At 40.5% G+C, this 23472-nt stretch overlaps 1 protein-coding gene across 3 annotated transcripts in view; it reads left to right on the forward strand.

Annotated features, from left to right (window-relative positions):
• The first annotated feature begins 358 nt into the window (after positions 1–358).
• syde2 (synapse defective 1, Rho GTPase, homolog 2 (C. elegans)) overlaps positions 359–23472 on the forward strand; it is a 50545-nt gene continuing 27431 nt past the window's right edge. The window contains exons 1-4 of one of the 3 annotated variants that reach the window (XM_038287086.1): positions 359–2512; positions 10735–11036; positions 12494–12884; positions 22216–23348. In XM_038287086.1, the coding sequence (XP_038143014.1) occupies positions 547–2512; positions 10735–11036; positions 12494–12884; positions 22216–23348 (3792 nt within the window). In that variant the 5' untranslated portion in view covers positions 359–546. The remainder of the gene's footprint in view (positions 2513–10734; positions 11037–12493; positions 12885–22215; positions 23349–23472) is intronic. The other 2 variants (XM_038287077.1, XM_038287094.1) reach the window with 2 other exon arrangements.

The following is a 23472-nucleotide window of genomic DNA, read 5'->3' on the forward strand; positions in this document are numbered from 1 at the left end:
ATGGCTCAGAATTCTGACTTTTTCTCGAAATTATGACTTTAATCCCACAATTCTGAGAAAAAAAAGTCAGAATTCTGACCTTTTTCTCAGCATTCTGACTAATCTCAGAATTCGGACTCAGAATTCTGACTTTTTTCTCAGATTAAGGTCGGAATTCTGACATAAAATTTAAAAATCAATTAACGTTTTTTTTTTTCTTTTCAGTGGCCTTAATCCTCTTCCGTATAAAATCAATGAACTTTGAAACAAGAAAATATTTGAAACATCTGAGCTACAAACCCAGAGAGGCGAGGCTCTAGAGAGGAGGGAGGAGAGATGTGTGTGTTCAGCAGAGGAGAGAGAGGTGGTGCAGTTGAGCAAAGTGGAGTCCTGAGTGTCTGAGTGGCCTGCAGAGTGGAGCTGACAGCGGAGAATGGAGAGCAGCGCGTCCGCTCGGCGAGCTCTGACCGAGGACAACCCGCCCGGCCCTTCGCTTCTAAGGCCAGCCTGCTGAGAGACACCGGGAGGAATTAGCTGGAGGGGGGAGGGGGGTGGCAGAGGAAAGGAATGGCTGATCCTCTGCGGAGGACTTTACTAGCAAAACTACGGGGGAAGAAGTCCAAAAAAGGAGCGACGCTCAGCGGTGGATACGGATCTGCTGCTGCGGCGCATGGTGGCCCTGAAGGTAAAGAAAAAGTTTTCCCTGAGGAGATCCGCCCGGTAGTTTTGGATTCCACCACAGAGAGAATGAGTACATATGAGAATCACGTTGAAGGAGCGCTGGTGCAAACCGAGGGGTTCACAACAGTCCCGATTTGCGCAGCCGCTGGCTCATGTCCCCAGGATCAGAGCAGCGGGGGCAGGGTTCACGTTAATGAGCGGCTCCTAGGAGCCCCACTTCAAAGAGACACGCAGTTTGCTGGGGAGGGGTCCGGGGGGGAGGAAAGCAGCCTCTGGGAGCCCGCATCTGCGGGGATTTCACTCAAAGGACCACATGTGCAGATAAAGCGCTTCGTCTGTGCGCAGAGGCAGTGCAGCGTCGGGGATTCTATCGGGTTCGGGGACAGCTCCGGTCACGCGTCACACCGCGCGCAGGTAGGCGCACGCGCAGGGTTCGTTAGAGCGGCTGTGGCTTGGGTTGCAGGTGGTGAGGGGCCAGAGATCAAGAGCCGGGGACACTCCCGGCACATGGCAGGGACTGTAGTAGCAATCCACGCAAACAACACCTGGAATGTTGACAGCCCCGCTTTGGAGGCGTACACGCAAAGTTGCGTGCATCCAAACTCAGAAGAAAATGTTTTAATTAGAAGCATTGAGAGTTATGAGTCTGGATGTGAGCGGCTCAATGGAGAGACATCAGGATGCCCTCTGAGCCCAACTGTTTTCCCTACTGACTTACAAATGTGTGACTTTAAAATCCAATCTCTTTGCACCACAGAGGGGCCACCGGGCTACCCTTTAGACAGTGAAGATGAAGATTATTACGATAATGAAATTCTGCCCTTTTATGAGACAGTTAAACCAAAAACTGATGATAGGGTGGAGGCCACAGAGCTGCAGGTAGATGATGGTGAGATCACCCAGGAAACAGACAGACTTAGAACACAGCTGCAAGAAGCCTATTATCTTCTCATTAATGCTATGAATGATATCAGTTTGGATGTTCATCAGATTAATGGTGGCTCAAGTGAGCAGCAGGCCATTTCTTCCTGTAGTAGTCATTCAAGAGACAGTCTGTGCTCCAGGCTGTCTGTTAAAAATACAGACAGTGACTCCTGGTCCTCAGGAGGGAACCACAGTTCTCAGCAGCTTTCTGACACCGAATCACTTCTGCTCTGCCTCACTGGAAAGCTGGATTCAAAGGCAAGGCTGATCAGTAAGAGCCTGTCCAGATTGTCACTGACCATAAGACCCACATTGCAGCGATCTGCCAGTGATGACAGTATCAGGTATCCTGTATCCTCATGTTGTAACCAAGTAAGCAGACAGGAAAGTGTAGAGGCTTGTGTAAAAGAAGCTTTCGAGTCAAAAAAGCATGGGGGGACTGATGCCTTAAAAGCAGGTGAGATGTCTGAGCCTAAGGAACCTTGTCGTGCAGTCAGCAGCGAGGAACTATTGCAAAAGGCCGCAGGTGAGGAGGACTACGGGGGGCAGCTGAATGAGAGCAGCGGCTCGGTCAACAGCCTCACAGGTTCTACAGACAGCAACAGTGAACCAGGAATCCATCGGGGTCAGGAGAGCAGACGGGAGCTGGCTGAGGTCCGGGCTCAGGTGGTCCGATCAGCCAGGAAAGGCCATGGCGTTACTGTGAACAAGATGCAAGAGTGGATGCACAAGGGTCGTCTGCTTTCATCAGAGATGAAACAGCGCATCGAGGGTTCATCTTTACCTCTAGGTGGAGGTCAGAATCTGGATTGGTCCTCCCCTAAGGTTAACCACGGAGGCTGCAAACCAGGCGTCCAGGTCCGAGGGAATAAATCAATCAAGGTTAAATCGTCTACAATCAAGTCAACAAGCCAGCTTCAGCAGCCAGGTAGGAAGGCTACACAGGGTGGCCTCATCTCCAGCGGGAATCCTCTACCGTTTTTCCTCCCCGTCTGATTGTTGTCATCCTCCTCCACCTCATAGTACACTTCGCCTGGTGGCGGTCCACCCTTCACTCCTTCAATTCTGGATGCAAAGCAAAGGGACGAGACACCTCAGACCTCTTGCTTTCCTTTTTAGGGGATCTGTTACTGGTGGCGGGCTTTGCCTTTCACACTAATTTAGCAGCATTTTAACATTTTAATTACACACAAGATTGTCGGACAAAATACTCACAACATAGATCCAGTAACTACTAACTTACTCTTCTGTTAGATTGGTGTCTGTGGTGTTGGTAGTTGGGTAATGTTTGTGTCTTTGTGTGTTTTCTATTGATCGTCATCTGATTTTAATGTTTCATTGTGAGCAAATTTTTTATGAAAAACTTGAAAACATCTGTATCAGGAAACCACAAATGATATTATTATTTAGGTTTCTCCTTCTAACATACTGCCACCGGTATAACAGCTCCTTTCTTGACCATTGTAGAGTTAAAATCAGTACCAAACTTGGTATTTATTAGTTTCCATGCAACTCTCAGTGCTTACTCTCATTTTTTCCTCATTTATTTCCTCCACTTTCCATTTTATCCCTGTCTCGGCTGAGCTTTTCCACAGCTGTGGCCAGAGGAATCCAAAGCGGGAGAGAAGCCATTGCAGTATTTTTCTGCTGTCGGCCTGGTGGGTGATTTGTTTGAGGGAAGAGGGGGTTGTGCTGTCATGTCGCCTTCCTCCCCAGTCATTTGCTCTTGACAGCCCAATGGTAGCTTGCCTTTAAAGAGACTTCGGGTGGAATTTTTCAGATGCCATTCCTGTTGTTTAACTTGTTTGAGTTGTGTCACCTAATTCCTCACCATGACTGAACAAAATGAAGGTCGATTAAGTGTTTATTACGGTCATTGCTTGACCTCTCTTGCAAATGAGGAGCTATTAATACCTCAGAAAGAACGTTTGAGCAAAAAAAAAAAGCCTTAAATTCCTCATTGCTCTCTTAAACCCCTTTTCTGAGGCATTTCCTTTTATGGATGCCTATTTTATTTTAGCTTATTTTGTCTAATATTGCAAACCTGGAGTTTCATGAATGATATTTGGAAATGAGACCTCAAAGTGAAGTCTTTAGAAATCACAATGCAGTTTGACCTTATGCACTTTATTCATTATACACTTTCTGAAGGGCATAAGAAAATGTTTGTGGATGTTTTGTTTAAAGTCAAAAGATTTCTTATTTTGTTTCGGCGTAGTGGAGAAGAGAGCATGCTGGTAGGCGGGCATGACCCAGGTGTCATGCTTCAGCAGGGATTGGGTAATGAGTCATGCATTTGGTAAATACAATATAAAGTCTCAAACAAAGTTGACAATGGTGTTTGTTTGCTGTACTATGAGTGAAATATTTAAAAGAATGTTCTAACTTTTATAAGTTAGAACGATACGAACCAAGCTGCCTTTATAGTAATTTAAATGAACTTTATAAACAAGAAGGGTAAGGTTGTCTGTCTGGCCTTGCAAAATGGAAAATAAAGTTAAACTGGACAATGATATAACAAACTAAATACAGGGATGTACAATTTACCTGAACTGGAAACATCCCAGTTGGAGTGTAGCCAGTGTAAAAACTAGAAACAAAACCAAAAAAAAAAAAAAAAATCTGTATCCTTTTTCCGAAGTGAAAACCACCATATACACACAAGACCTGACATGACATGTTGTCGATAATTTGAGGAAATCCTTGAATGTGGAAAGGATGTTTTGAACTGTTCTAAACTAGCAACATCCTGAACTCTGTGCTGATTTCCTGCCAAGATGCATCTGCTTCAAGATGTAGATTTTATGGAATGTCATGTTTTTATCTATAACAAAAGTAGATAAACCTTGAAAAATACAACAGATCACTGTAGCTACTATCGGGGGGAAACATTGTTAAAGAAAATCCAAACGGTATCTTGAATTTTGTTTTTTTGGCTAATTTTAGATGACCTTGCCTCATATTTCCACCAATAGGGAAGTCGCCGGTTACAAGGTAGCAACTGAATGGATTTAAGGCGCTGGATGTATTTAAAAACAACTTGTTTAAATTGGAACCAAGCATCACAATTTGAAAGCATTGAAATTAAAATGCATTTCAACTTAGAGTTAAGTCTTTGACACAGACCTTCCTATATGTTTTTATTAAAAGTGCCCAGGAATGAGAAAAACTGCAGAAAGGGACAGATGTGTGGACAAAAACACCTTGTTGATTACAGCGGTGAGAGGAAAGTGGGCTGACTTATTTAAGGTGCTAACAAGTCATCCTCTGTCTCACATAAACTCCTTATATATCCATGGCATTCATGAAACCTTCTCTAAATGTACATCACATTAAATCTTAAAGCAGATGGGCTACAGAAGCAAAGAACAGGAAATTGAGGCTTACCGTTTTTAATTTTTTTTTCCTACTGAAAACAGGTCCCCTTTCTGACTAGTTTTAACTCCAGTTTCAACAATAGCTCTGTTTACATGGACACAAATAATTGGATTGAAGGCCTCATCAAAACAAAAGTATCAATTTTCCTTTATTCAATCTAAATTGTAGTTGGTAGAAAAAAATGTATTGACACTAAATAAAATGCTCCAATCATGATGTGTGTATCGATGTACGAAGAGTTCAATCAGATTAAATCATTTAATTATGCATGGAGATTTCTGTTTTTCTGGAAATGCTTTAGTAGTAGAAGAAGAAGCAGCCTGACTTTGTAAACAAACCTGTACTTGTCCGCTTATCCCAAACTTTAGCTACTCTTTGTGCCTGCCCCTGAGATGTAGATTTTTCCATTATGGACCTTCATTGCGTCTTTGTATCCATATTTTTCATTTTTGGTGGTCATTTTATTTTAGTTAATGCTAACGCTCCTTTGCTACGGGGTAGAGGTCAGGATGGCATGTTCATCTGCACATTATCTTTAGTGCCTCCTTCACCAAAGAGGACCAGGAGACAGTGAATGAAGATAAAGGCAGGCATACACTACGACTTTTTTTTTTTTTTTTTTCTTTCTCTTTTTCGGGCACATTCTCCAGTCGTGTGAGAATTTTTCGATTTAGCCGATTTTCAGCCTCCTCATGCATCATGTAGTGTACAGGGGGTAACGAGGGGCGATTAACCTCTCACGACCACCTTCCAATCAGGAATCGTAAGGTCGTCTCCAACAGTTTTGCACCTGCCACCAGTTACGCAATCGCTCTTGTTAAATCATCCGCAAACCATGATTCAGCCCCTCGCGCAAAATTCCAGTTTGCGAGCGCAAATTACTGCACGCAAAATTGGATCTTGATAAATCCGGCCCTCAGTTTCTAGATGTCAGTCTAACAGAGCACTGTAGAGTATATGTTAAAGAACATGAGTCTCACTCCTAAGTATATCTATATTTTTTGTTTTAATACATTTTTTAAGACAGAAACACATGACACAGCTAAGAAGGGAGGTGCAAACACTATCCTGTGTTATAGCATGTATGAGCTTTGACAGATTTATTGAAGTTGCAAGCTCCAAACACAGATAAGATGAGAGAGGAGAAACTTGAGGCATAATGGATCATACCGATATGGTTTTATGAGATGTGTTAGTCATGATGGCGTCTGCTGCAAGGAGTGGGGAGAATGCTACTTTATTGCCTTTAATGGGCTTCAGGGCTTCTTTCTAACGGTTATTGTAGCTATTTAGCTAATTAAGCCATCTCTGTTTGCCCTAAAAATTTGATTTTGATCAACACAAAAAAAGAAACACTGAAAGAACTGGGAGATGGAGGGAAAAAAATTGGCCTCTTCAGCCAGCATATGGAGGAGGAAGTGTTATCAACGCCGTCAGTATGCCTCAGTAGGATGCAAGTGTTGACATGTGATGTAACCCTGAGTGATCTCAGCTCTGTCCTTGTGTAAAAAGAAAAATCTACACTGAGAATCATGATTAGCATATGAATGAGTGTCAACAGGAATGCATGGCACCCCGCTAAAGATTCCCTCTAAATAGGAGCTCACAAACCAAGTACTTACAACAAAGTTGTGTCTGTATGGAAGAGAAAATGAGCTGGTGTGTGTTTTGCTCCTATCCAAAGAAAGGCCTTTATAACCAAAAGGGGAAAACAGGAACAAAATTACAAGCCTATGGGAAAGTGGATCAAGAGCTTTGTCTTTATGAGCAAAAGATCCAGCCACTCACAAGGTTTAGAGGTGAATATAATTGGGTTCATTCTGCGGCTCACACCATGCAGATCTGCATTGGTACTTGGAGCTTTTTTCCTGGTAATTTTGCAAACCATAACACTCTTCCCCATCTGTGAACCGCCTCATTTTTCTCTTTTCTTTTGGTTTTCTGACAAAGACGCAGTCCTGTACTGTGGGGTTTGGCCATCTGTTACCTTGAGGTCGGGGGTCCGTCAGGGTTCCCTCTGCACTGATTGCAAAGAAGCTGAAAAGGGCCTTTAACGTGTTTCGCTGTAGATAAAATCTTTTCTAAGTCAAGTGTATGGGATGATTTTGTTTAGTGGTTAACATTGCAGGTTTTTGCCCCTTTTCTGACACTGTCACAAGGTGACTTTTTCTTCCTTGTTCTTTAATTCAGCTCCGTCCTCTAAATAGACAGTAATGTGTTTTAGTCCAGATTTAATTTTTTGCTTTTTGAGTCTATTTAAGATTGAAATAGTGGCCTAAATACTGTAAATGGGGTAAACAGGGAATTAAACTTGTCTCTTGACTCTTTGTTGGTTTGCATTGTTTTCCTTAAAAACCTATTAATTAGATTTCTAAATTAGCTTTCCTGTCACCTTTCTAATTATCTCCCTGCTTTGTTTCTTGTAATTCCTGTCTATTAATTTTTCACTTCTAATCACCCTGTCTTGATGTTTAGCTTGGTTTGATAGAGATAAAATTCAAGATTTTAGAATAATTTTTAGTTTTTAATCAGGTTTTATTGAAAGCCTGAAAGGTAAATAAGGTCTATAAATTGTCTAATATTTGACAGAAGTTAATATTTGAAAGTTTTCTTTTTTTTTTTTTTTTTACAAATTGGGTCCAATTTGTCCGGCCCATTGTTTGTTTTGGAAGCTGTTGCTCCTGTGAAGGAGCGTGATGGTAAAAGGAGATGGCAGAAAAGATTTAAATCTGGAGCTGTGGTCTGGAATGTTGTTCTTGTCAGAACATGCTTCCTTTTCCAGTTATGAAAGACCCCTTGAAGAAGACAGCTTCACGACAACAGCTCCCTGTGTAGGCGGCAAGGTCAGTTGTTTTGGAGAGGCTCAGTTATTATTCCGCTTTTTTTTTTCTTTACAAATCCTTTATATGGTTTTATTTTTATTTTTGCGTGGAAAAAATAAAAGGTATCTTTCTTAGCTTAATTTCTTGATTATGTGTCTTTACACAGCCTAAAACCATAGCTGCCTTAATTTTTTTTTTTCCTTGGTTAAAAAGTGGGTTTATTATTGCAAATGAGTAATTGTGGCATAGAAGCTTGAGGTTTTTAACACCTTTTTTTAAGGAATTCAAAGCAAAATTTATGATAATTATCTTAAATCCATCATCTGTCACAACAATGCATTATATGCATTTACTACTTGGATGAATTTTCTACATAAACTAAAAAGGCTACCTGAAACGCAGGCTTACTGGAACAGATAAAATCATGGCATCACAGATGAGCACAGGGCGCTCAAGCACACACAGTCCTGCATTGAACTCAGTGAACCACCTGAAATGACTCTCCAAGTCTAAATTTACCCAAACACCGGCCCTCATACATCTCTAATTGAGACTTTGCAAACATATAAAAACATGATACGAATGGAAGTCTGCTGTACATAAATGAAAGGTTCTGTCTGTGTTTGTATTCAGATAATCAAGCAAAAGAAGAGGCATAGGCACTTTAAAGATTAGGATTTTATTGTCCAGCCAAAGCGGATTCAGAAAGGAAATGAACTAAAATCTACTAAAAGGTGGAGTGCAAGGAAGTTTAATCCCTATCTTTGATTAGTTAATTCCCGCCTACTATTCTAGCTCTATTTCAGGGAAGATTAACTCCTTTTGTTCTGGGGCAAGAAATTTCACTGAATATTTATTGGACAATGGTTGCTTTATAAAGCTGTAGATCTCAGAGAGGCTGCTATGAGAGCCTTGTAGACTCTAGGCAAGGCATGGCAGATTTTTTTTGTACCATGAATAAGGAATGCATTAGAAAATAAAATAAAGGAACAATAGAAAACAAATTCCCTTTATCAATAGTACAATTTTGCGATTCTATATTGGGGAAATGCTTAAAAAATACATAAAAAAATATGAAATACATAAAAAAAAAAAATCTACCTTTCCATGTTTAAATCTGTTCCTGACATTTATTAGTTAAGATGGTGAAAATTATGACCAATGGACTCATTTACATTATGAAAAAAAGGACTTGGTGACTAATGGACTGTGGTTATCTATATGGATGTCCCGATCTGATATTAGCCAAAAAAAGCTAATATCAGATTATATTGGATAGCATCTACAACCTCAAATATTTTCATGCAAATATAAACACTCTGTTTTTACTAACAGTTTCTATAACTAATTTTTTAGTGTGACAGATTTTTCATGCATTTTGATGATTACTTTTGTTCCCTATTTTAGTTATAATTCTTCATGAAGCCTTTTATAACATTCTACAGAATAAAATAAGTAATTAAAGCTGGTAAGATTATAATAATATCATATCAGGTCAATATTGGTATCGGACAATTCTCAAAGCTGCAATATGGGCATTGAATTGGAAATGAAAATGTTATACCGGGACACCCCTAGATCAAGTCATAGAGAAATATAAGGTTATGTTGTCAGCATACAAGTTGTCAGATATTTTGATCCTACCTATTCTAATTGAGAGGGAATATTTATATATTGAATCCAGCCTACCTGAGAATGGAGCCTTGAGGAATTCCCCAACATGGTTTTGGTCACTCAGACCTTTAACTGCTGTATAACACAATGTAAGCCTGGTTGACCAAATAAATTCTTAACTAAATCTATGGAGAATATATGTCTTCATCTATATTTAAAGTTTATTTAAGACTGTTATGATTAGCCACATCGAAAGCAGCACTGAGACTCCCTAAAATCATGTTTTTGCTGTTAAGAAAGTGTTTTCTTGGTCTATGAACTTAGTAGATATTCAATTATCTGATTAAAAGTACCTGAAAACCAATTCAATTCCCCCTAAATTGGTGCTGTTAATTGTATTCTATGCTGGATCGTATGCTAGATTTGCTCTGCAAGTCAGGCATGTGTGAAAAATTCTAGAGAAGTAGAAGCTGGCATTAAAGCATGTTGGAGGGGCTCGTCTGAGAGCTGGAGGGGATCAAAACAGTCTTTTATTTGAGCCTGCTCTACAAGTTGGAGCAGGACCCTGGCCTCCCTCAGCACTATGCTTTCCTTGTCACACTTTTGAACATAGTTGGGGTTTTTTCTCTTTCTCAGACTGTGATAAATCCTTGCATATTATTAATATCTCATAGTAAAGTCTAATTATAAAGGAGGTTTTCTTGATATATAAACATTAAATGCAGTTATACAAGTCACATATCTATCATTTGATTCTTCGACATATGTCAGCCGCCTACACTTAATAAGTCATCCTTGTTTTTCTTTCTGTAATGTAATTTTTATGTCCTTTTTTATCCATTTGGTCTCCAATCTCTGCTTGGAATTGTGGGTGTACATATTGCCAAAGCAGACCCTCATAAAGGTAACTTTAGAAGGACAAATGGAAATGGGGGGAAGTGACTTTTGGTAAAAGATTGTAGTCCATCAGAAGATATCATAAAACCACTAAATCTGATCTGTGGTGGTTTTTTAAAACTATTTTTGGCTTATCTTCAATTCCCAGGAAAAAAAAGTAGGAAATTCAGCAATGCAGATGTGCAAAACCAGCTGGCATTGTTAAATATTTTCACACTTGTGGTTTCTTGATGCAAATGTTTCCCTCAGCCTGTCTCGACTTGAATAGTTTGAGATTAAGAATTCACTTCTCTAATTCAGTTCCCATCAGTAATTAGTGAAATGATACTAATCCAGATGATGATAAGTTGCTCTTCTTATCCCAGCCAAATCCTGTTACTATCTTCTAGCATGAAGCAGTGACTCTCGCTGTCTTCCTTTGTGTCCTCCACTCTCTCAGCTTTCATTGAGAATTTCCACACCCCATGTGTAACGGGAAGAGAGGCAGGCAGACTGCCCAACGAGCCTTCATCATGGAGCCCACAGCTCACCACCACCATCACCGTGTCCAAAAAGCGCAACTGGCTGCAGCAGAGCTCTCAGCCAAAAAGTCACTGCACCAGGGATGAGCTGCAAGGGATTGTGGGAGCTGAGGAAGGCAGCCAGGGCTCCCATCAGCTTTCTCCTAGCCCCATTCCTCTGCCAGACGTAAGATCCACAGTTGGAGCATCGCCACGGCCAGTACATCTGCTGATCCCTCAGGTTAGTATCTTCATACAATAACTTTGCATAAAATTAGTCTGTTTGTTTAGCAAATGTTAAAGAATAGAAACAAGTACAATAGAGTATGTCTTTGTATTTTCTCATGTTACCTCAAAGTTTAATGTAGTTGGGTGACGTTGGCTCAGGGTGTAGGGGGTGAAGTGGTGGTTCATCAGTAATGCCTCCACCTCATCTGTTCTAAAGACCTTGGGCTTTGCCTGCTGTTTATGGTCAGAGGACCCCGTTGGGCTGATTGTGTGCCAGTCCTGATTCTGTTCATCTGCCCCAGTGTAGATGTGGCTACGGTACAGTTTTCCACCATTAGCGTGTGAATGGGTAATTAATTGAATGTCTAAGGAGCTTTGGGGTCCTCTGACCATTCACCAAAAGTAATTTGTCAGGACCTTAGATGATGGACAAACAGAAAACAGTGCAGTAACTTATTTTAAAGGCAAAGGAAAATTATACATCTATCTGCCCATTTTCTGTTGCTGGTCCGTGAGGGTTAGGTGCCTATCTCCAGCAGCCTATAGAGGAAGGGTAGGGCACACCCTGGACAGGTCACCAGTCCACTGCTGGATAACACAGAGAGATGCAACCACATACACACACTCCAACCTAAGAGCAATTTAGAGCCACCAGTTAACCTAGAAATGGTGTTTTTGGACTATAAGAGGAAGCCAAAGTACCTGGAGGGAACCAATGGGGACAACATTTAAAATCCAGGCAGAAATACCCCACGTCATGGGTTTACCCCAGGAACTTCTGGTACATGTTTGTCAAAATACCTTTGTGAAATAACTATGAAAAAGAGAAAAGTGTGGCATTCATTAAGAGTATATTCAGCCCCTGTACTCTGATACATGGAATTAAATGTACTATAGCCAAGTGCCTTTAGAAATCAACAGTGTGGGTGATCTCATTTAGATGCAGGTAGAAGGAACACCATAGTCATGTAGATGAAGATGGTCGGTTCAGATGAGATCATGACTGAATCTTTAGACCAACATTGTACATTATCCTGAACAAACCATCGCTACAATTCGATAGCTGTAGCTGAATTATGCTGTTAAAATATTTTTTATTGGAAGACAAAGAGATGTAGGTTAGATTTGATGGGTGATAGATGGAGCTAAAGTGAAGCAGCCCTGGGAAAAACTGGTTATAAACTGCAAATAACTCAAAGCACCTAAATGCCACCAGAGCTAGAGTCAACGAATACTGCTTTACAGGATTTCAGGGTTTTGTTTGTTAAACACAGAGAACTTGTATCATTTTCCTTCCATTTCATGATTAGGCATTTCTTTGTGTTGGCCTGTCAAGTTATGAGACAAAAGTGACAGAAAATGTGTGTCAAACTGTATTTCATTGGGGTTTGCAAGTTCCTCTTATGTTTATGTATCCTTAAGTAACATATTAATTTTGTAGATTAACATTTCCGTCTTTCTTGTTTTTAGGTGGTTGTTGGTCAGTCTAAGGTGTCTCCCCATCCTCGGAGTGTAGACCCATCCGAAGAAAACGATGCAGATGATGAGGGGGAGATTTGGTACAACCCAATCCCAGAGGATGAAGAACCAGAACTTTCCCGGCGGCCTTGCATACGGCTGGTCGTCCCTCCTCGAGGCGAAGTGCAGAGGAGGCCTGGCATAGGAGGAGATTTGGCTCACGTTGGCTGGACTGTGGAGAGCTCTAGTGGGCTGGATGCATTCGTGGAAGGTCCTGGTAGTGGTTCTGGAGAGTTGAATCAGGGGAATGCTGCACATTCCACGGAGGCCATGCATCTGCACAGACAGATGCTTGCGTGCAAGCATCCAGAGGAGGGGGGGGCCTGCACCAGCAGACCAACAGGTAAGACCAAAGAAAAACACTTTATTGGTTCTTGCTTTATGTCGACTTAGTCATTCATGCTTTTTCATTTATTTTATTGAGATGATGCTTGAGGGCCAATTACTTTTTTAGCTTTGTCAATCACCTGGGAGATTTTTGTGGTTTTACGCACACTTTGCTATAATTATAGCCAACGTTGACGAAGATCCTAATCAAGAAACGTACTCTTTTGCTCTTCAAAAAGTCAGATCTTAAGCTATTAAATATTTAGCAACTATCTGTTTTAAGAGAAGTCTACAAATAAGTTAAAAACCCGAAAGTTATGAAAGTGTGTTATCCGTATAAAGCCTAATAAGTAAAGCTGAATAGATTATCCAAACAGACAAACTGTCTTATGCTTGTTATGTTCTTCTTTATCAGAGCCGACAGGAGTCAAGCGCTGTCTAATCATATCCTCCCGTATCAGTGTCCCACATTAGTTCAGCTCAGACAGACATCAGACAGGAGGAATTCAGCACTGACATTCCTAAGCAGAATGAATCCTCTTACTTCAGAACAAGTTTACAAATTGATGTATGGTCTTCTGAATTTTGTCATTCATGAACAAAAAAAGTTAGTATCTAAATAAACCAACATGAATCATTGTGCTTTTCCTTCACTTTCTTTGCTCCTTATTTACTTGTTCACCTGAAAGCGACGACAGAATGATGACAGCCAGCACACGGCTCCCCATCTATCATTAGACCCTGTCCTTTTCTATCTTTTTTTTTTTTTTTTTTTTTTGACAGACTTCTAACTTTTTTTTTTCTGTGATGCGGAAACATGGTAGTTTGAACTATTTGGCACATCTTCATCTGAGCCTATAATTACAAAACTTCTCTGTGGCACGCAACAGCTATTACAGTTGTACGAACAATAAGGCAGCATGAATAGTTTGGCTCGTGGCTCGGCTCTTATTTCTCACAGTGACAATTTGATGGCTTGAACTGAACACAGTGACAGTGGTTTTTGTTCTTTGTGGGAGAAATCTGTCACTTAGACCTTAGACTTCTTGAAACTATATATACATATATATATATATATATATATATATATATATATATATATATATATATATATATATATATATATATATATATATATATATATATATATATATATGTATATGTGTGTGTGAGTGTATAGTTTCAAGAAGTTTATATTGCTTTAACCTTTACCTTTTTTTTGGGGGATGTTGCTCTTTTAGCTAGCTTCAGCGAGAACATGAATGTTAATTGGTTAATTCCTCTACTCTGATAGACAGCCTTTTAATTAACGGAAGGTTTCGTTTTTCTTACTACCTTAAACTATGTTTATCAGTAGAAGTTAAACTACAGGAAACATGAGAATGTCTTTATGGTATCTATGCCTGTACAGCTGAAGTGCAGAGACCTTTGTCTATAAATACTCTATACCTGATACCTCTAGCACCTGATTCGAATTCAGCTAAAAATCTCCTATTAAGGACAGATGGTTGTTGTGATTGTTTTCAATGTTCCAAAGTAAAATGATTAAAACCTCTTGTGCATTTGTATTCATCTCACCTGGGCCAATGTTACTAGAACTGCTTTTTACATCAATCCCAGATGCAGGTTATTTACAGATTATCCCATAACTAATGGCTACTATCACCATTCTTCATTTCAGAAAAGCTCAGGTTTCATTGATCTTAACCATTCTGTTGTGGCTCTATAGGGTAAAGGTTTTTGCCCTGCTAGGGTAGACTGTCCCAGTCTTAGCTTTTTATTCCTCTACTTCTTGTATTGAGCTAACAAGCTTCAATTTCTCCTCTGAAGAAAAGTACGACCTCAGCATGATACTGCCACTTTCTTGTCTCACCATTGGTATAATATGTTCAGCTTTATGTGCTGTGGATTGTTTTTTTTTCACAGTCTTTCGAATGTAAGTCAAATCTTCAATTTTAGGTTAATCGGACCAGAACCTCATCCGTTATGTATTCATGTCCGCTACATGGCTTGTAAAAACCTTTAAGTACTACTGCTTATGGCTCATAACTTCTTTCTTGCCACTATTCCATAAAATGAGAGTTACGGAGCGAGAAAATAATTGCTGCCCCTCTGATAATTGCCTCATTGGCAGGCCTGTCATGTGGATCGCACAGGTCTTAGAGATTTCAGTTGAGGTACATGCTTTCAATTCTTTTTATTTCTTTTTTTTTGTTTATGAATCGGAAGGTAACTGTGAGATATTTAAAGCTTAGAATATGTTTTTCAATACTAACTGTGCTCCGATACTTTATCCTTGTCTTATCTACTAGGTTGCTTGGTCTGAATTAGGTGGTGGTTGACTCAAAGCGGATTATACTTCAACAGCACACATCAAATGTCGTTTGGGTCTGGTCAAGAACCAGTTTTGCTGGTATGCTTCTGCAACGTCGGTCTGGAATTTCTAGGGACGCACAGCAGTTTCCCGCCAAAGCGCGAGAGAAGTCATGAGAACTACCGCGGATGGTCAGGAAAACTTCTTCGGCCGCGCCGGCGGAAGTGTTTATTTTCCTAAACAACATGTCTGAGGCATCGTACAAGTAGTTGTACTTCCAAACTTCCTCGACCAACCTTTCGTTGTGGTAATCCATTATTGTTATTACTTCTCGGTTTTAAAAAAATGGGGCGCCCTCGCACCGAATTGAGAAGGACGACCACACAGACAGCCGGAAAGGCATACCAAGGACCAATAACAGCTGCTTTTTGTCTGCACACTTCAGCTTGAGGTCTGCGTGGGATTGCAACCGTCTAACCTGTAGTCAGGATTTTTTTGAGGTGTGCGACGATGGTTGCAGAGCTTCTGCGCGGGGGGCGTTGTTGCACACAGATACAGATTTGATGGTTGCAGAGGCTATGCATCAGAAGTATAAATTGGCCTTATTGTTCTCCATCAAACCTCTGAGATCTTAGCTGAACAACTGCTAGAGTGAGACTAATCTACACATAAGTGGAGATACTACTACTGCCCTTATTTAAAGACCAGGTATTGCTTTGCTTCCAGTTCATGTACAGTGCAGTAGTCAAATTAATATTTTGGTTGCTCGGTTTGAAAATCTGAATATGCTTGAGAGATCTGAATTATAAGGCTATGACTGTATACGCCACTACCATTCAGAAACCTGTGCTAAATTTATTCCTTGTAGTAAATATTGTGTTTTTCAGCAGCCATCAGTGGTAGCTCTGTGCTGGTGTGGTTTTACTTGTTGCTGTGAAAATGAGAGCAACGAGTAGCAGCGTTGTTTTCTTTTCCCCCCCACTGTTCCCTCCTACTCCGGAACTGCCGGCTGCATGTTGACTTTGCAGTTGATTCCAGCGGGTTCGGTGACGCCATCCCTCACTTTGCCTTAACAGAAACCGAGCGGCGTGCGCTGCCGCGTGTCGTCAACAATCCTCACAACTTGCTGCGAGGACACAGAAGCTTCTTTTTGGCTCACTGTGTTCCTTGGTCTTCTGTTATATATGGCCTCAACCTTCAGAGTTTACTTTGGGGATTGTGGTCACTGTTAACAGAGTTTGTATTGACTGCAGAGGGACACTCCTCCTCTTTTAACTGCTGGGGAATGCTAGCCACATGGCAGCAGTAAATACAGAAGCGGCCTGCTATAAGATCTTAATATCTCATCTCTTGATGAAACGAATGAGAGCTTTAGCACATTTTCAAACGCAATTTGGAAAGAAAACACAATTATGACTAATTTGTCCAATAAAGTAAAGTCTTTCTTTTGCTTTCGTAGCTCATAAACTGATGTTGATGATTTAGTAAACTCTCCTCCTAATGCAGTCAACGGTACATGAGATCAGAAGTGTCAAATCCCACAATCTTTCTCAGCCTCAAACCATTTGGATATTTTCTTAAGACGTAGTTTTGCCCATCAGACTCTTACATGAGACCAAAAGCCAGATGGAGCTCCATCTTCTGCTTCAGTTCTGGCTAAAGAGAGCATCCTCTTTTTTTTTCACCCTCCTCTGAGTACATAGCAGCTGCTGCCCCAGGCAAATAAAACATCACCCCTACTGCCCCTGAACAGACGGATTGGCTTGCTTTGACATAGCAGACTCGTCATCCGGCTCCGACACACTTATTTAAACAGATTCCTATAACTAACGTAGCCCATAAGTCTTATGATTCTTACTAACATCCTAGGATGCAGAGGTATTGATGTAATATCTTAAAGCTTTCATACTGTGCTACTGGAGCCAATGTACTTTATTTGTTGATCAGTTAAATATGATCACAGTTTTAGTATAAAAGAGTCAAAGCTGTTGACTTAAGCTAAAATCATTGAATTCCAAGAATTCCTGTTTATTTCTTGGCTTTCTTTTTCTGGTTAATCATGGAAATATGCTCCATAAAAGGATCCATTTTCATCCATATGAGCAGAAAATTGACATGCCTCTTTCATTTCTTGAGTATGAATAGTGGAGTTTCCTGAATTAATGAAGCTGTATAGATTTAGATGGCTCTCTGTCTGGTTGGCTGCTTCTTTTTCCACCACCGGATACACTACAGACTCCTTGTGTGCTGCCTATTGAGTGACTTTTTTTGTCCATCTGAATGCTTTGTTTGTGTGGACGATAATGATTGATGGACTCTGGGGGTGGGTGAACTCACTGTTGTGTTTCCAATCGCTTGTTCTCTTTTGAGCCCATTTGAGGGAATCCGACTTGGCCCGCACTCAAAAATGGACCAGAGTTATTTCTGGGGTTGTTTTGGTCTCACTTGCTGTAGTGTTAGTGACTTGGCCTTGGTTGATTAAGTTATAGACAGAGAGTTCATACTTCAGAGTTCAGTCTTGGAAAGCTAATCTTGACTCATAATTGTGTGGTTTTGGTCTGGAGACAAGAACAGATTGATTGACTCAACGTTAAAAGTGAAGTTCAGGTCACATAGCTTTCTCACTGCATGGTTTCAAGACATCATTTCATCTCCAGAGTTGCTGAAAAAAAGTTCTAACATAATGTTTTAAAATTGTAATAATCAGGACAAAGCCAGAAATACTCCCTTCAGATTAATTATCTTATTATTGTACTGCCTGGATATTTTTATCAATAAAAGAGGGTAAATGACATCCTTCACTTCATTGAAAAAGATAATATGTTCTTTATCACACTCGAATATTCAACCTATTTCATGGAATTGTTTTTTCAAAGGTATTCTAAAAACAAGGTGTTAATAAGATATACCTCTTTTTTATCATATTTCCCAGAGATACACCAAGAAACCAACTCATTTATGGAACAAGATGATTCAAAGATATCTATCTATATATAGATAGATATATATATATGTATCTGTCAGTCTACCTCTATATCTAAGAAAAAAAAGAAAGGGGAAACCTAGAAATAAAGGCTATCTTTTTAGAGTCCTAAAGGTAAAACAATTATCTACACTCTGTTCTGAATATGATCAGGTTCTAGAGATCGATTTATTCTTCCCTTATTAACCTCTATTATCAAATGCTAAAGATGGTTAAAAATAACATTTCTGGATACTTTGTTCATTTTGCTGCTCTTGAATTACTTGCTGTGTATATTTTATCTTTGTTGGAGACCTTTGCATAGTTGAACTGCTTAGCTCTTCAAACTGTTTCAGAAAGTTTTTTCCAGATTGTCTTCAATATTTTCATCCATTTGATTTCTTGCCCAATCACTATTGATTTAACACAAGAAAAAATATTTAGATAAATTACTGGCCGGAATATTCATTTACGGTAATGTATTGAGGAAGTAATAAAATGTGGGCTTGTGTACAATTTATTATTATATCGCAAATGTTTATCACCTACCAAGGACTGTTACACTGTAGTCACGTGTTGACCAGAATTAGCACCACGTTGTCTGTCGGGTTACAACAGGGCTTAAATTTCTGCAGTAGTACAAGAATTACATCACATAAGTTTTGCTTTGACAGGAGGCCATGTTGTTCTAGCAGGGATGTCTGCATGCTTGGTTATATGAGCAGGGGTTTCATAACTATTCCAGAACAAGAGCCGGGCTTCTGCAGCTCCTGAAAGACCGTCCAGAACCGAAATATGTAAAGCAAAGTCAAAAGGAGGCAGCTCAGGCCTGGAGAAAAGGAACAACAAGACAAGTCATTCACACCTTATTTACACTTGCCATGTTTGTCTGCACACACCATTGCCTCTTTTTCTGTTTTAGATTTAACATACACTTCTGGCTTTTTTGTTTTTATAAAACAGACACACAAGTAAATATGGGTGTTTTTATAGAGGCGATCAACAGCAGCAGAGTATTTCTTCCCTCCAATGCTTATCCGTTTTTACTGAGGCTCATTTTCATCGTCTTCTCTGCACATGTTTAATCAAAGGACAGCTTGGGTCATCCAGCTATCTTGGTGTAGGCTGCAGGGGCAATTTGTTTCCTAATAGAATAACAGAAAAACAAATGATAAGTTTGTAAATCACCTGCACGCCCTCACCCTGCACCTGTTTAATGCTAGCGTGGTGAAATATTAGGGTAATAAATTCCTTGCCTTTGTTTAAGGTTGTCAGCGGCCGGCTGCCTGAGGGGGTGGCAGGGTCAAGGGGCTGCAGTCTGCTGTTTTTTTGTGCCTATATGCACTCTCTCTTTGTGTTACAGTAATGTAGGGACTGCAAGTGCATGTAAAAATGCTGGGTGGATAGAGTTACATGGCTTAGGTGACACCTAGAGGAATGTGGACCTCATGGCCTTTTGACCCTAGAACATAGCCCTTGAGGGTTGAGTGTCAAACCATCACCCCTGAACCGCAGCTTGTACGTGTTACATTACTCTGCTGGCTGCCACCACAGGTCCAAAGGCTAAAAAGGACCCAGCTTTTAAAAGTGTGTGTGTTCACAGCTAAAATCCTTATATCCTGCATACTTTTGCTATATGGTTAATTTGTTTACGTAATTTTCTTTAAGTAGTAGTCCTGGGAGTTTCTTTTGGAAAGATTTTCAAACTAGTATCATGGCATAAAAATGTAACAGCCTGAGTACCCAGCTGATTGACAATGCTGACCACTTAATTGTCTCTTAGTAAACTGAATTAAATCACATAAGTTTTCCTACACACTACATTAATATTTATAAAGGGCATAAAGCGGTAGAAATATGTAAAATTACTCATCAGATGGTAGTTTACATAAACAATCTCTCTGAAAGTGTCTTTAAATTTATGTTTAAGCCATTCTGGAGTTCCTAACAGACTGATATATGCACTAAACTTATGCTGACTGAATGACGAGAATCTCCTGCAGGGGTTATATCTGTGGGAGTGTTGGCATAGTGGTTAGAGCAGTGCACTTGTGCTCTGAGAAGGTTGCAAGTACGCAGTTCGATCCCCACAGCCTTCATTTTGGGTTCCTGAGCAAAACCCTTAACCCCCCCACTCCCCGAGTGCTGCACAATGGCAGCCCACTGCTCCCAAAGGGGTTGGATTAAATGCAGAGGCAAATTTCTTCAGTGTGAGATCAATAAAGTTAAATTATTATTATTAGTAGAGGTCACTTATACCCCGTTTTTTTTCTTCATGCAAGGCTACACACAAAAGTTGGACTTGTGTGTATGTAACTTTGTGTGGACGTGGTGTTAGCATCTTGCCATGGTTTATTTTGCCATAGTTTCCCACTCTTTTACACAAAGATAATAAGTTACACAAGTATCAACATTTGCCGACTCACTGCAGGTCAGCCACTGATTGTTGGAATTGCCCATTTTGGTAGAACAGAGACGAGTTTAGTGGTAGCAAGTTGAGCTCATGTTAGCAACTTTCCATGTATGATGTAAATCAAGGAGGAGGACCAAAATTGTGTTCTGTGGAGAGCGCGCCCCAATGGGTTTTTCAATTTCACACTTTGGTCTGTCTAACAAGTTTTAACTGAGGAACAAGCCTTGTTTAATTCTGTACTGCACCCCTTCCCTTGATGTTGTTTGGTAAATTAGCTCCTTCAGGGCCCTCCGCCTATATTCTTTAATCTCAGAGCCTCTTTTGTCTGGATGTCTGACATGGCGCTATGGCAGACTTAGACCACTCCATCTATCTAAAAGGCGGTTTGATGAGGAATCTGAGAGAAAAGCTGTTTTCATTTGTACGTTTACCAGCCAACTTGCCAGCCTTGCAGTCGACCCTCCAGACCTCTGAATGCCTGGACAAGGGGTTCCTTTGTCCCTGATCTGCAGGGCTACTCCCTGTCCCACTCCTTCTCCACATCTTACCCTCTCTACATCCTGTTACACCTCTGTATTTTCACTCCTCAGGCCAGCACCCTAGAATAGCACAGCAGGTCTCCTCTAAAACTAGAGCTGAAGATGTTGGCAGAAGCTTTCTGGCTTTCTACATTGCATCTTTTTTTTTTTTTTCCATCAACTTGGCTAATCCGAAATCAGAAATGTATTCCAAATTCCTGGCTATTTGAAATCAGGAGGAACCTTTTCCAGGCTGTAATTTTTGTTCAGCATGTACATCTTGTCTACAAGTAACCATAAGGCCTATTGCACAAAAACACAGATTTAAAAACTGCTTTCCAAATCGGTGAATTAAAGCGAGTAAACAAAAATAACTTTTTACTTATATACTGTATATATAATATTTTGTAAAGAATATTCGGTAATAAAAATTCAAATCTAATTTTTTATAGGCTATGGAGAATTTTTAGCCATAGATTGCTTAAGCCAAACACATGATTGTTCTGAATAATAATTGCGTCTTATTTGAATGATATTCCTGTTACATTTTATTCATATTGGGTAGACAAATTTTTAAAAATGGTTGTACAACTGATCTTCTGTCGTCACAATTTAATTCCACAGATATGGGACACAAGCTAATATCTTTGTCTTTTTAACAAGTAGACCTAACAAAATATGTTGTTTAATTTAGTCTTTTCCTTTGTAGTTGATTATTTTCTTAGAGAGTCTTGGGTTTATATATGGAGACTAGAACGGTACTATACAGTAAACACAGAGATTGTGTTTACCAGTGGATTACTGGGCTGCATGTAAGTCTAATCATATGATGATATGCCATAAAGGTGTACCACCTTCCTAAGAGACTGTAATTTATGGGTCCTACGTATCTTTCTTTTGGTTTTATGTCTTATTTCCGTCTCTCCTCTAGACATTGTGTAATTACTTGTAATCACAGGTAAAAGGTACATTCTATAGAGAAAGCAGAGGTCATGCTGATTTGGGAAACTAGGATATGATGGTGCCGATTTGTTGATTTGGTCTTTATACATTGCTAATCTGAATTATGTGGAGAAAAGCGTGGAATAGCTAATCATGTATTTAATTTGGATTTCCTTTGCTCTGTTTTTTCCATTTTAGATGGACTTGACCTGCCCAATGCTGTTAGCTTCTCACCTCCATCCAGCCCAAACCCAACCAAGAAGAGCAGCTCCATCAACTGGTCTTTCCCAGACAAGATCAAGTCCCCGCGTACAGTCAGAAAGATTTCCATGAAGATGAAGAAGCTCCCCGAACTTAGTCGAAAACTCAGTGTAAAAGGGACCCAAAATAACAGTGCGAGTAGCAGTGGAAACAATCAGGCAGAGCCAAGATCACATTCTCCCCGGGTCAACGGCAGTGGATCTGACGCGGTTTCTCAGACTTCAGGCCCTCCTCGGTTGGTTCCATCCGGAGGCGGGCAGGCGAGCCGTAACGTAATCTCCCGATATCACCTTGACAGCAGCGTTTCAACGCTGCAAAGCTTTAACAAGAAGAAAACTAATGGCAGCTCAAAGTCAGCTAGCAAAGGAGGCTACCTGAGTGATGGTGACTCACCAGAGCTGGTTGCCAAATCTGGTAAACACGGATCTGCTGAGGGGAAGGGTGGGAAAAGCAAAGAGACGGAGGGAGGAAGTTCTAGACTAAATAGCACAGAGCTGGACATTGATGCTTTCCGTCATTACAGCTTCACAGATCAGCCCAAGTGCAGCCAGTATATCTCTGGACTGATGAGTCTCCATTTTTACGGTGCTGAGGACCTCAAACCTCCACGCATTGACTCCCGTGATGTTTACTGTGCAATTCAGGTTGACTCCGTTAATAAAGCACGAACTGCTCTTCTCACTTGTCGAACATCCTTCCTGGATATGGATCACACCTTTAACATTGAGTTGGAGAACGCCCAGCACCTAAAGCTTGTGGTGTTCAGTTGGGAACCCACGCCCAAACGGAACCGTGTCTGCTGCCATGGCACGGTGGTCCTGCCTGCTCTCTTCAGAGTAACACGTACACATCAGCTGGCAGTGAAGCTTGAGCCACGCGGGCTGATCTACGTCAAGCTGAACTTGTTGGAACAGTGGCAGAACTCGTTGGACGGTGGACCAGACGGAGACAGGGAGCCACAGGTGTTTGGAGTGGAGGCGTGGCGGGTCGTGGAGAGGGAAAACACTGGGCTATTGGTGCCACTGATCATATGGAAGTGCATCAACGAGATCGAGAGAAGAGGATGCCAGGTAATTAAGTTTGAAGTTTGACTTTGACGATCAGTGTTTTCTACCTTTATTTTAATGGTGATCAGTTTTGCAGCTTTTAAACGATTTCAAGTCTTTATTCTAATGTATTTTTTTTAAGTGACTG

This window comes from Cyprinodon tularosa, unplaced genomic scaffold, assembly GCF_016077235.1.
Source record: "Cyprinodon tularosa strain WSP-4 unplaced genomic scaffold, ASM1607723v1 ctg106, whole genome shotgun sequence".
In the NCBI taxonomy this organism is placed as follows: domain Eukaryota; kingdom Metazoa; phylum Chordata; class Actinopteri; order Cyprinodontiformes; family Cyprinodontidae; genus Cyprinodon; species Cyprinodon tularosa.